This window comes from Fundulus heteroclitus, chromosome 22 (genome assembly GCF_011125445.2).
Source record: "Fundulus heteroclitus isolate FHET01 chromosome 22, MU-UCD_Fhet_4.1, whole genome shotgun sequence".
NCBI lineage: Eukaryota > Metazoa > Chordata > Actinopteri > Cyprinodontiformes > Fundulidae > Fundulus > Fundulus heteroclitus.
This window is the reverse complement of record NC_046382.1, coordinates 29,453,927-29,467,708: the sequence shown is the minus strand read 5'-3', so window position 1 is coordinate 29,467,708 and position 13,782 is coordinate 29,453,927. Positions and strand designations below refer to the sequence as shown.

The following is a 13,782-nucleotide window of genomic DNA, read 5'->3' as shown; positions in this document are numbered from 1 at the left end:
AACCAACACCTACAAAGTTCTAACGCCTGCCCAGGCACTTCTAAACACCCTGTTGGTGAGACAGAAATGAAAGGGGGAAAACCCCGTTACTTTGAGATGCCTCGGGGCTGGTCCGGAGCGCTCCGAGTGTGCGGCTTTCTGGACGCGTCTTGACGAGCGCAGTTGTCCGCAGGCTGCAGCGGGACGGGGAAGAAGCTGCTTCGTTTCTTCCTCCGGGTTCACAGTCGCTTTGTTGGCCAGACAAAGCGGGGTCCTCTTCGATCACTGGGAGATACGGCGTCTCTCAGTCTTTTGATCAGAGGGAATTTAAAAGTACTTATTTTAGTCGACCTCCTGTTATGCAAAGCAGGGAATAACCGTTGCGTCGAAAAATCTCGGTCCAGCGAGAAACTCGAACACGTGGCGTGGGATTACCCCAACGGAAACAGCTGTGTGTGTCTTCTCGGGTTGGCTAAAGCCAGGGAAGGTAGATTGTCGTGTGTGATCGGGTTTTATAGCCATCACCATAGCAACCTTATCTTGATCGGCAGCCATTTTGCCGTGTTGCGTGATGGGAGTTGGTGGCCATTTTGACCACATGAGTTGGTGGCCATTTTGACCACGTTGCATCATGGGTAACGCAGTCCGTTACGTCCCGAATTTATGCCGTTTTTGTCACGTCTGAACTGGCACAACAGGGTTTCCCCCAGCGTATTATAAGCGTTGAGTGTTGTCTGTTTATTTTTAATGCGTCGATGTCTGAGAGCGACATAAAACGGTGAGTAAGGTATTCCCTGACAGGTAACATGTACTGTCTGTCTTATTTGAATTTTAAAGCCTATCTTTATTATTATTCTCATGTTGTTTCTTCACCTTAATCAAAGGTTGTAATTTTTTGTCCATCATTATTAATGATCAATTGTGAAATGGTCCATGTCCAGACAGCCATCAGTATCTTAGTATGTTTCTAGTCATTGTAAAGACAACCTCCTGAATTTTAGTGCTTTAGTACCGCTTTGGTTAAATAGCCAAGAGTTTAATAGCCTTTACAATCCCATGCAGCCTACTCTGTCCTAACAGTAATCTCTCGGGCCTTAGCACCACTTGACTTGAATTAAGCAGATTGCGTCTCCAGTTGTTATCCTGCAAATGGCTGAAAACTCCTTAGATGGAAGGACTCCAATTTTTTTTAGGTAAAGCATTTTCTTAAACGAGTCAAAGAAAAGTGCACAGATTAGAAATGCACAATTTCCTCTTTAGCTTGCACACCATGGGCAACAGCAGAGAATCAAATTGTTGCTTTGAATTTAGGCTTATATTTACTTACTGTATAACATGAGGGTATTTGTACAAAGAAGCGCAACATCTAATGTTGACTAAAGAGGATGCACACACACAATTTGCATAGGTGAATTCCTTGCTGAGACAGAACTACTTTACTTAAGATCAAAACCCAGAAGTCCCCACCACAGGGGAACAGACATTGGTCATGCATTTGCCCATATGTTTTTTTTACTACTTCAGAATAAATTTTACTGTACAGCATGTCAAAACTCAACGTATAATGGCTTACATGTGTGCCATTTGGAGTTGCTGTAACTTCCTGAACTTGTGCTCCCTCTCGGCCATCCACCAAACCTCAGTAGTTTCCTACTCAAACTATGTAATGATGAAAACGCTGCTGCCAAAATTGCCTCGGGATTTTAATCATTTGGGTTTCTGTCTCCATTGTTTGCAGACTATTGTGTGTGTGTGCATTGAAGTCATAACCGTATAAATAAGCGCTGTTTACATTCCTCTACTGTCAAAACAGCGGAATCTCCCAGAACCTTTGTCTTTCCGAAGAATAATGAATCCCAGACGCTGCTGTTTCATCTGGCAACGACGAGCTCCGAGTGCTTTCCCTTCTAATGTCCATCGCCTTTTGTTTCCTGCACATAAGGTTCATTCAAGAAGTTACAATTCAAGGGTGTGGATCTGATTACCTTCATATGCCATTACCTTTTCCACAAATTGCCATTAAATGAAAATAGCTGTTGTTATTAACTGCATATTTTTGAAAATGGATCTGATGACATAACTGATTACAACATGCAAATCTGGGCTGACTAGTGGGATGTTTTTGCTGGAATGGAGAAGAGTGCACTGAACTCAGGTAACCTTTAAAGGGAAACAGAAGCTAAATATATATTTTTATGTAGAGCACAGCTGAAAAATAAATATATGCTCTTTAGCTTAGGTCCAATCAAAGTAAAAAGGTTCATGGTTCTTCTCTAAGCAGAAAGGCATGGGCTATGGATTTTTGCAGATTTTTTTTCCACAATGCAGAAAAACATATTTGCAAAAAAAAATGAAATAATTCTGTTTTTTTCTTTGTTTCTATTTATATCTTTTTTTTTTCAGTCACATGTGTAAGACAGCCTACCTACATAAGCTTTGGCGACTGGGAAGTTCAGCTGAAAGTTGAGCTTGTTAGGGGCAGCTGGGCACTCCTCTGATTTTGATTTATGTTTTTATATGTTTAACTAATAGTTTTTGAAAATAAGACAAAGTTTTATGGTATTATTTTATGGTACTGTTGAAATACCTTATTTAAAGTACTTTACTGCTACCCCTTCCTGACCCACCTGGGAGAAAACAAACAAAACCCGACACAACCATAAGTTTATGGTTCTTAACAACCTTTTTGTATGACTATGCAGAATCCAATAGAGGCATTGGTATTGGGTCTATATAGGTCAAGCAAGGCTGCCAAATCTTGACAAAAGTTTTATAATCACTTCTAAGAGTGTGGTTGATTTTACTTTCTTTTTTTTTTTTTTTTTGATAGACCACAGCTGTTTATCTCTGAGATCCATCTAGAAATAGGGAGTTGTGAGCCAGACTTTCTCGTAATGGCTATACACTTTCTAACAACACATGGACCAATTCCAGGAATTTCTGTTGAATTCTTTTCTTAATCACGTTCCCCAGTCTGTACAGTGAGTAAACATACTGTCAGATGTAATGAAAATTATAACCCTAGCAGTTTCAAAATAATGTTGGAAAAGTCATCCCAGACTGTGTTGACCTTTTTGCAACTCCACGTACTGTGTAGGAATGAACCCCATTAAATGCCACATCTAAAGCACAGATGAGATAACTCTGGTTTGATGCAGCTGTATTATCAGACAGTTTACCAAAAACGGCTATGAGGACGGGCTTTCAGACAGTAATCACTTTGCACAAAGTAAGCACAAACGCCGTCCAGGGCTGGGGGCTCGGATGTGTGCTGTATCACTCCAGGTGGCTGCTTCGTGGGCCCTGGACTCCCTATAATGGACCTTACCAGAGGGGCCGCTTTTCATTGGCTGCTGCCCATTCTACGTCATAGAGTGGCTACAACGTTCGAAGAAGTCTCACAAACACAAGCTAATGTAGTGCTATACTACCGCTGTACTAGCATACCGGCATAAAGTTTTCGAGTTGATAATCGAAAAATAATAAAAAAATAATGGTTCTCCATTGCCAGTGGGGTATCTGTACTGGTGATGTCAGATATCCTGATCGTATTTGTGGTGGGAAAATTCACAGATTTCCAAAATCAGGTGCAGAATGCCGGGCTTGGATCAAAGCTTGTGCGCGACCACACGAGCAGCTCAACCTTCGTAGGATCAATAAGAACAAGGGAGTGTGTGCTGGTGTAAGTATTATAAATTTGCTTTAATACTTAAAGCAAAGCAATAATACTTATTGCTTATTATTTATTTATTTATTAGCATTTTGTCGGCAGGGATGGGCCAACAGCGTCCCATCCTTATCCGACACCAGCAGACGGAGCGCGAGTGCATAAAGCTAGGCGCGCACGAAAAAGAGCATCGGAAAGTGCAAGTAGGCACTGATTTCAAAAGTAACAGACAAAACGATGAATGCACAACTTACCCAGCCTTGCAAGAACAATAGGCATCAGTTATCTTGTCCACATCTATATTAATGCTGAGGGAGTGAGGGTCTGCCGTTTTCCTCATCGACCGATAGCATTTTGCTGTGACCTGCACAACTTTGGAGGCTTCGCGTGGCTCAAATACCCTTAACTCGTCCAAAAATGATGACATGAACTTGTTAATTCCTCTGTCCATTGTTGTCGATGATATTTTTTCGAAATCAGGCAGAAATGACGCACTAATCGAGTCAGGAATACTCCGCAAAGAATCAGTCCAAGTGGAAACCGCCATGTTTACATAGAAACTTCCGTAGAATGAATGCGCCGCAAGGCTTTGTTTGTGAGACTTCAGAATTTTAGGTCAGTTAGGTCAGTTGTGGGCGGAGCTTGGTAAGGTCCATATTTTTCGTGGCTCTGTTAGGGGGCGGGGTGACCTTAGGCATCGGGTCTCTGGGCCCATGGCTGTGATGATACCTTGATACTTTTTGACTGTTTGTTCTGTAGTTCTTTCTATCTCTTTCTGCCAGTTTAGAGGCAGTCTCTGAGGATGTTATCTTGTACTCTCTTTTTCCTCGACTGTATTTTTGTCACCTTCTCTCCCTTTTAACGTTTTGCCTCGCCTTTCTCTCTTCCTTTCTTACTCTTTTAGCAATCAATTTCTGTGTCCGTTGAATTTGAAATAATCCCAAAATAATGTCCAATGAAGTTGAAGTTGAGTATCAAGCGGAGCACTATAACAAAAGCAGTAAAATCCGTTGGGCTCTTTTTGGTGTTAAGACAGCAACACTGCCAGACAGGACATGTAAAAAAAATGAAGAAAAAAAAAGTTCTTCATTTATGTGAGAATATTTTGACTAAACAGTTAATCTTTACAATCAACACGAGCTTATTAACTCTCCACCTACGTACACACTATTGACTAAACTACTCAAAGAATGAAATAATGCCAGAATAAAGTGCAAAGTTGATCAGTTGGTAACTGATTAACAGATTGAGAAATGATAAATTATGAACCTAAACAACTATGGACAATTGAGCAGAGATAATAAATTCACAGTGATCTGGGGATAAACCCTTAAGGAGTAATTAAAAAAACTGCACAATCAAGAATATTCACAGCTTCGGGATCAGATGATAACATGAGGCAAAATGAGAAACAACAGTGACAGAAATATGCATTCGTGCGTCTAAGCTCCATGGTGGCTAGTAGGCTAAGCTAGTTAGCGGCTAACTAGCTTAGCTACCACGGTTTGGCCAAAAGCTGAGACCGGTTATCTACCAATCAACAACAAAGCCACAGAGGCAACATGAGTTTCTGGTTTGGACCTGGCGCCAAATTGGGTACAATAGTCAATAAACTCAGGAGCAGCCTGTGTGTCTGTAGGGAAACGATACGAGAAAAAGTGGGAGAGAGAGTGCATTGAATAACGCAGTACCCATAATGTAGACTGCTCCATTAGGTCATAATAGATTCAAACAGTAAAACCTATTGATTGATCTGCGCCTGCAAAAGTCCACCCCCAGCTCGTTTGTTGTCCCTGTACTTAAATTGAAATGCTCTACTGGCACCGGTTTGCAAAGCTCTGGATCCACAGTCTGTACTGACCCATCCTAATCTGTGATGATCTTTGATGACAAAATCAAAGAGAACTTCTGAAGGTGGCAACCTGGGTAGCAGATGGAGAGGTCTGTGGTGTAGAGGTTGGACAGAAACGGTGCCAGCACAGATCCCTGTGGTGCTCCTGTACTGTTTAGCACATACCAAACAGCAATTTATACCTGCAAAATGACTTGCTTGCACGTTTGTTAGCTCGTGTTTGAATAGTGCCATGGTTAAGTCTACCCTCCAGAGCTCCACACACTTTGCACAGAGAAATATGTAGACAAAAGTTACACTTGTTTTCATTGTGCCGATTTCACTTTATGTGTAAAAATAGTACCTCCAGCCCCAACACATTTGCTGTCCAACCTCCTTTCACAGAAAATAAATTACCATACCAAATAGTTCTCTTATTAAAATGTTGCTTCTGCCAGTTACGGGGTCACAGACCTGTTGTGCTAAAATGGATTTTGTTTTCAGATTACAATTGACAGATAGCCATTTCAAGGATTATAAGGTGGTGAGTGTTTGGCATACTAATGTTAAATAGCTGAAAGCATGTTATAAACTATTTCTGTAATTTTCAGGCATCTCAATTATTGTAGCTATTTGCCAGTGTTTCTTTCAAAACAATGTTATATTAGAAAGAGAGATGGCTGGCACTTTGGCATCCATGGCACTATCTGTGTTTTTTGTGTAAGATTTCCAAACTGTATTCTACTTTGTCTCTGGGACCTCAATGAAAATAACTTAGCTAGTCTTTAAAGGGGAACTCACCCCATAGCAGAGCCTTACTCTGCCCACGTCTCATGTTTGAAAATTGTGCTTAAAGAAGGCAGTGTCCGGTGAACCAGGGAAGGTGAGGGTTGGGCGTGGTCTGGGCTACTAGAACAAGGTAAATATATGCTAAATAAACAAACACAATGCTAAGCTAATAAATTGGTAACCTAAAAGTCAATAGAAAGACAGTAAAGCTCACTACTCCAGCTCCAACTCTCTACGGATAGTTTGTACAAGTCGAAGCCGTTCTTATATTCCACAGCAGCCGAGCTACTGACGTCGGTTTTTCTGGGTGACGTCACAATATCTTTTGAGCCAATACTGATGCAAACTTAAATTGCAGTACCGTCATTCAGCATGACGAGAGCGCCACACAGACGGTTTTACACACAAAAGCAGGATTTCACTAAATATGTAGGAAAATGTCACAATAATGACTGGGACATGTAGCCAGTACTATAAGACATCCATGTGTACAGTTTGTTATCAAAGAAAACATATCAATTTGGGGTGTATTATCCTTTAAGTACCAAAAGGCCATCTCCCTACCACAACCACGTTTGACTGTGTATACAATGTAGTTATTGGGAATGTCTTAAGGTTTATACTAGATTTAATGGGAAATAATATTTTCATTTATGCAATAGCAGAAGGAAAATACTTTTACACAGCATTGTATGTCCCTAACCTTCATGTGATTTTTCTGAAACTCAAACCAAAGGGGAGACTAAAAATTTAAAGTGTTTTGAACACTGAAATGAAAAAAAGCAATAAAAAACCCAATACTGTTCGGTATGTGACAAGCGATCACCGGTCAAAGGTGATGAAAGGAAATTTGTGCGATTCCGATTGGTGGCACAACTATTAGTACATCTGGGTGGACAATCTGTGCAAGAAAGTTTGTGAGGATTCTGCATCCTCACATCCCACCCTGAATCTTTTCTTGTTCAAACTCCTCTGATGGAGACGTTTAGTTTGACATCTTCATTTGAGCAAAGAATATTTTTTTTCTGCTGTGCTAGACTGTTTTATCTTTTTGAAAACTTGGAGATAATAATTAATGCTCTGCTTTAAGTCTGGAGTTTAGGCTTTGGGCCTATCATAACACCAGATATAAGACGTGTTTTCTTTTGTGCGTACGCTTTCAATTAATTTGTACTTTGATTGACCAAAAATATTTAAAGTTAAACATTGTATAGTCAGTCTACACCATAGACTTTTTTTTTTTAAACTCATGTTTCATCTGATTGAGCACTCTCGGAAGCCACTGTAAGTTTAAACAATATTCAGAAGCTCTTAAAGCATCTAAAAAGGAATTCAGTGCTGCTTCATCCACAATATTTCCCCATCTGTTACAGTTTTGATTTGTTAATGTTACAAAAGCATACAATGTGATTCAAATATAAACATGATCTGCTGTGTCCTATCTCAGTGAGAAACCATTTTTACCTGCGTGGAATAATAATATAGACATTCCAAAAAAATAAAAAAACAACTATTGAATCGCTAAACACAGTATTTTGAACCCCGGTATAGCACAGAATTATTTATGAAGGTGCAATATGGTATATTTAATCTCTTTACCAGAGAAAGAAGAACATTTTCTGTGTTTTGCAATGTTATGCTCTCAATATGCTCTTTATTTCTTACGAGCAGAACAGCTGTGTTTGTAGTTCATATGAGTCCCTCTTACCCAGTAACATTTTCTTTCAGTGTTTGTTTAAATAAAGCTGTTGTAAAGAGATGAATCGAGTCAGTCAACTTTGGCAAGGGGAAGGATGAGATGCTGACCTTACACCAAAAGTAAAATACCCCGTCATGATGCAGTAGGAAATTGTGAATTTTCCACCCTTCATCCTGATACACACATACTATAAAAAACAAGGGTGCATCATCAATAGTTACATACTGTATAGGTGTGGAAAGGCTTGATTTTGCACAGAATTTGCTTAATTTCTTCACGTTTACACACGGTTAAATGTCTTTTTAGATACACCAAAATTCATCTTACAGTGACAAAGGTGTAAGTAAGCTAACAGGCTACGTTTTGACAAAAAAAAAAAGGATTTTGCTGTAAATGAACTGTGATGTATTTGCAATATCAACTGATAACTGGAGATATATCACGTATATCTGTGTTTTATGAAACCTGTTTTCAGCTAACCACTCTGCATTCAGTGTGTTATCCATCTGCTTCCTGAAAAAGAGTTTTTTTTTGTGTTTGGTTTCAATCTAAATGTCACGGAGCAGCCAGAAATAGCTTCCCGTCGGTGGGTTTGTGAGGGTTTGATATACACATATTTGACCCGAAACTGACTCACCTGTTGAGCCAATCCAGACTCACAGTCTTCATAAACTGTCATCTGGACAGGTGTTTACTTTAAAGTCTGCTTCAGTACAAATGGCTCATGATGTAGACAATCTGGCTTTAATCTCTGCACAAAGAAGAAACTGATCATTGAGTTTTAGTTGTTTGAATGGATTAGATTAGAAGTCCTAAACATCAATTCTTGTGCACACGTCCACAGAACTGTTTTCAGACCAGCGTTACAAAGTAGTTTTACCTAAATGGATTTCCATCACCTGTTCTATGAATCATCTTGTTACTTTTAGAGCTGCTGTGTTATGCTCCACCCAGAGAATTGACCTCCTCTGGGAATTTTTAGTTTAGTGTAGCTCCATTCTTTTTCTCTTCTATTAATAACATCATTCAGGTTGTTTCACTGAGGTCAGCATCTATGACCAAACTCCATAATCCATCTGACTGTCCAGCTGCTGCCAAGATTACCCAGACTGCTTCAAATCCATCTTGTAAACTCATCCTGGCAGCGTCATTTAGACCCTCGATGTATTCCCAAATGACAGAGTAGCATAAGAATTTGCCCTAAATAGCAGATATGGATTTTAGATCAACAGCGCTGAAACAGTTTGAAAGACTTGCAGATGTGTTGGAGCGACTTCAGACCTGACTTGCTTCTGTTTGGAGTGCTGTCCACACTGACTGTAAACCACCACCAGCTTTCCAAATTGCTCATTTTGTTTAGAGGTAGGTTTTTTGAGCAGGTTTTCAGCTTTTGAGGTTCTTTCAAGTTGTAGTTTTCAAAACGACAGTAACGATTTCATGCTGTGAAAAACCAACAGCACAGAATAAGCCTAATGTGGTTTGAAAGACTCAATTTGTGGCTATTGTAAAACGCTATAGGACTTGTATCCATCAATTTGTGACATGGAAGCTCTATCCCATCTTTGGGATTATAGAAAATTACTTGGAACATTTTATCCCATTCCTGCCAATCAGCGATGCCGTTAACTGTGCCAAACGCAATATCCAGGGAAACAGAGCGCCACCATAAACACTAGCTCTGAATGAAGGAACTGTAGCAGTGTGGGGACTATATAATCATTGTGCGCATTTGGCTGTCACCTGATTAAATTGTGCCTTTTAAAAGTGAATGTTTATGTGGTTTTAATAAGATTTTTTTCTTCTTCTTTCTCTAGCTGCCTCTGAGGGGAGAGTGAATGGCGGGGAGGATTTCTTTCAGAAGGTGAGTGTCTGCACTTGGGTGATGTTTGCTTTGTCTTTGGGTTGTGTTTGAGCCCCCTGAGCGCCACTTCTCTCTTTGTAAGGGAGCAAATGTCAGGTGTTCTGTCCCGTCACTTCTAATTACAAATCTAAACAGAGAAAAACAATGGAACTTCACTGACGCTAAATGACCCCAGGACTCTCGTGCCAAAACACAGCTGCCAAAACACCCCGGGCCGTTCTCACTTACATAATGTACTGTGGCACACGAGATTATCTCGAGTTTAGAACAATGTTTGAAATGGGCCCGGTGAGAGAAGGAGTGCCTCTTTTCGCTGACTGTTTTTAATAAAAGCTCATAAAGACACTACATAGTGAATAAGAGAAGGTAGAGTCTCCATGATTTTATAATGTCTGGAATTGATGTTGCAGGTCCCTAACATTCTCTCTGATTGGTCAGTCAGGTGTGAATCTGCTTAAATAAATATTTTCCCCCCTTTGATGCTAAAGCGTCAATTGCTAGATTTTACCTGACACTCCCCAAAATTAGATGAACATGGATAATTTAGTAAAACATATAGCTACATCTCAATAGATATTATCAGAAAGTTTTATTTCAGCAATTCTGTTCATACGATTCATAAGACATGTAAAGAAGAATATAGTGGTTATTTCTGTCAGTTTTGATGACTAGGAGTAACAGCTTAAAAATCTCAAAAGTTAGTTTACTTAAGACCAATAAAAAATAAGGGTTTTTCATGAACATTTTCTATTTTTTGCCATGTGTGTGCAACTACTATTGTAAGACCCCTTGCTACATGCTTAGTATATTATTGATATGTGAAGTAGACATGTACCAATGAATCAGCCAGAGATCAGAACCTGGCAATTTTCACTTGATCTTTTCTGATTCGACAGGGAAAATCAAAGTACTGTCTACATATCCTGGTCATTATTTTGACAAATTAGTGCTTGTTTGTTTTTGTAAATCCTGCTTTTGTGCCTAAAATCATCAGTGTGTCACCCTCTTAGGGTGAAATGGTGGTCTTGCATTGAATTTTGAATCCATATCGTTGTTGGTTCAAATGTTTTTTGTGATGTAATTTGGAGAAACTGACATCGGTAGTTCTGCCGCTGTGGGGTATAAAAGCAGCTGCATCTTAAAAAAAAAAAAAAAACACAAAATAAACAGCTCTGCCTTATGCCTCCATAGCGAGCGCTGTTGCACTTTTTAGGTCCCTCGTGAATTTTTTACTTAAAAAAAGCGACTGGCAACTAATCTAGCAACTTTTTATGTGTTATTGGCACATTTACGTAAACGCACCAATTGTTCTGCAGTTACTGTCTTGAGGAAGCAGTGAGTCCTGCGGTGATACCTTACTTCTACCCTCAGCGCTGTCTCACAGGCAGACAGCTGCTGCCTTGTCCTGAAACCTGCCTGCCGTCTAGAGCAAAGAGACCAGAGAGGAGATCAACCACACTACGTATCCACATTGAAAATTAATCATGCATGCGCAAAGCTGTCGGTAAGCTGTCCCATATTTCAAAATGGGAAATAAATATGATAATTATAACTGGACCGACCTTGCCCTCCCCTGCCTCGGTAACAGGTTTCAAGGTTTGCTGAGCCAGTGGCTCAAACTGATAAGGCTCTGGTCCACTGGGCTCCACAAAGACTCCCTCATCCTCTGGTGACGAGGGGGGGGAAACATCCTCCACCTCAAAAGACCGAACCGTGGGGTACCTGTGTAACTCTGCTCACCCTGCATGATTCAGTTTGGCAAATCAAGCTAGCAGCTGCTTCCCCCCCCCCCCCACCCCCATCCTGAACACAGCCTCGTTCTTCCTCTTTCCTGCTTATCCCTGTGCACTTTGGTGGACTTTTTCAAATGTATCTGGAGGTGCGATTATGCTTTTACATGGGGGTGAGTTACACTTTTAGTTTTTTGACCATTTAATAAATCTGATTAAATTAAAGATAAGATTTTTTTTACTGTGTGATTATGTCACTGGAGCAAAAGAGAACTTCCCTCAACACCAGTCGACTTACAATTAATTACAGATTAATGGTTTATTACATTAAAGTTTAGGTTAATTGTTGACTCTAAATTGCCCTTAGGTGTGTGTGTGTATGCATGGTTGTTTGTTCTGTTTGTCTCTGTGTTGCCCTGCGATAGACTGGCGATGTGCCCAGGGTGTACCCTGCCTCTCGCCCGGTGAACGCTGGAGATATGCACCAGCCGGCCTGTGACCCCCCCATGGAAAAGCGGGTATAGAAAATGGATGGATGGATTAAAGTTTGTTCCATCCGATTAACTGATAACATCTGTTCTACAGACCTTCTTTCAGTGTTGTATTGTGGCTGGCATCCAGAAGAGGGTGGCACTGATCTTACTTATGCAGAGCCAGACTACAGTAGTGGTAAAAGAAATAATCATGGCCAAGGCATGCCAGAGCAGGAATGTGAAGCACACCAAACAGAGTCCTGTGTGGGATTATTTTATAGTTTAATGGTGACAAGGATGCAAACTGCACTTTATGCATATCTGTTTTTAAATATAAACACTCAACATATAAACACAACAAGCTTACTTAATTTATAACCTAAGCTTCCATATAGCTGTGCTGCATGGTGGAGCAGCGTCAGCTTCTCAACCAAAACTTACTAATATCCTCGGAAGGTGAGGGTGTGACGATGACAGAAAAGCAGGCGGCATTACGCAGAAAATTTTTAACATGACAGAAAGAAAACATGATGCCAAAAGCATGGTTGATGGTGAAGGCTTTCATGATTATTGTGATATTATAAGTGTTTCACATATTTGATTCTATTCAACTTTTTTGTTTCTGTGTAGTAACCTAACAGGTCCCTCGCTTGTTAGATTTAAAAAAAATATGTGTAAGTTTAATAATGTATTAAAAACTCCTAATTTTGGTTTATCCATTCATCATTTAATACATGACGTACAATAATTTGTTGAAATATAATTATGTGCTTCTTTTTAAATTCAGCATATTGCAAAGAAAAAGATAGCCCTTTGTATTATGAAAAGTTCCTCTTGATACAAACAAGAACTCAGGTTTTTAAGAAAATGGCTGCTTATCAATTAATCGTTAGTTGATAAGATCGATCAACTCTATATTACCTCATTCGCTGATAAATTGCATCCCTATTCTACACGTTTTAACACATCGTTACAAGAGTTGCAAACAAATTTGTCCGTGCGTATACGTTTGAAGCAGATGGATAACAAAACACAGATGTCTAATCTCTGCAACAGTCTGTATTAATACTGGAACCATTATGATGTTGTGTAAAAGTTGAAATGCTGGCATAAAACTAAAACTACTCCATCACATATGGTTTATATCAAATTAACTCTTCTTCTTTCGTCTTTGGAAATTAACACCATACTGTTTTATTACTCAGGTTAGCTAATTATTTGATTCTCTTCAAAACAACTCTTGCAGATTCTTCCTTGCCTAAAACCCATCATTCAGACTGTATTTAAACATCCTCCTCAGAATGTTAATGGGCTGTAATGATATAAGTGACGGACAGTGGGTTCGTTCTAGCATTCCCCCATTCTCTCTTTTCTGCTTTTGGTTTGGGAGTTCGGGAAGCTAAGTGTAATGTCGAAGAAAGAGGCTAATTCATTTTCACTGAAGCAGTTTTCAAAAGCAAGCGAAGTAATGCATGCCAGGTGCCATTTGATTCTCCCTCGCTAGAATTTTGGAGGATGCACCGTACTGCGTCTCTGTATCAACTTGCTTTTGTCACTGCTTGTTCAAAGAAGTAGTCCCAATTAAATGTTAAAACGAAAAACAGAAATTAGCTAGATGAAGTTTGACTTGGCAAGAAGGAGTAAACCAGGACTCTAGCGTTATGCTTTTCCAGCAGCGTTTCCGTTTCTACAGTATAACTCCTGATAGCGTGATCCCCATATTTGCCCAGTAAGAGTCAGGAAAATAAACACC

The 13,782-nt window shown here is 39.8% G+C and overlaps 1 protein-coding gene across 1 annotated transcript in view; it reads left to right on the top strand.

Moving 5' to 3' along the window:
- LOC105927275 (protein bicaudal C homolog 1) overlaps nt 1–13,782 on the top strand; it is a 90,371-nt gene that overhangs the window by 23,664 nt on the left and 52,925 nt on the right. The window contains exon 2 of the mRNA XM_036126248.1: nt 9,780–9,826. Within this exon, the coding sequence (XP_035982141.1) occupies nt 9,780–9,826 (47 nt within the window). The remainder of the gene's footprint in view (nt 1–9,779; nt 9,827–13,782) is intronic.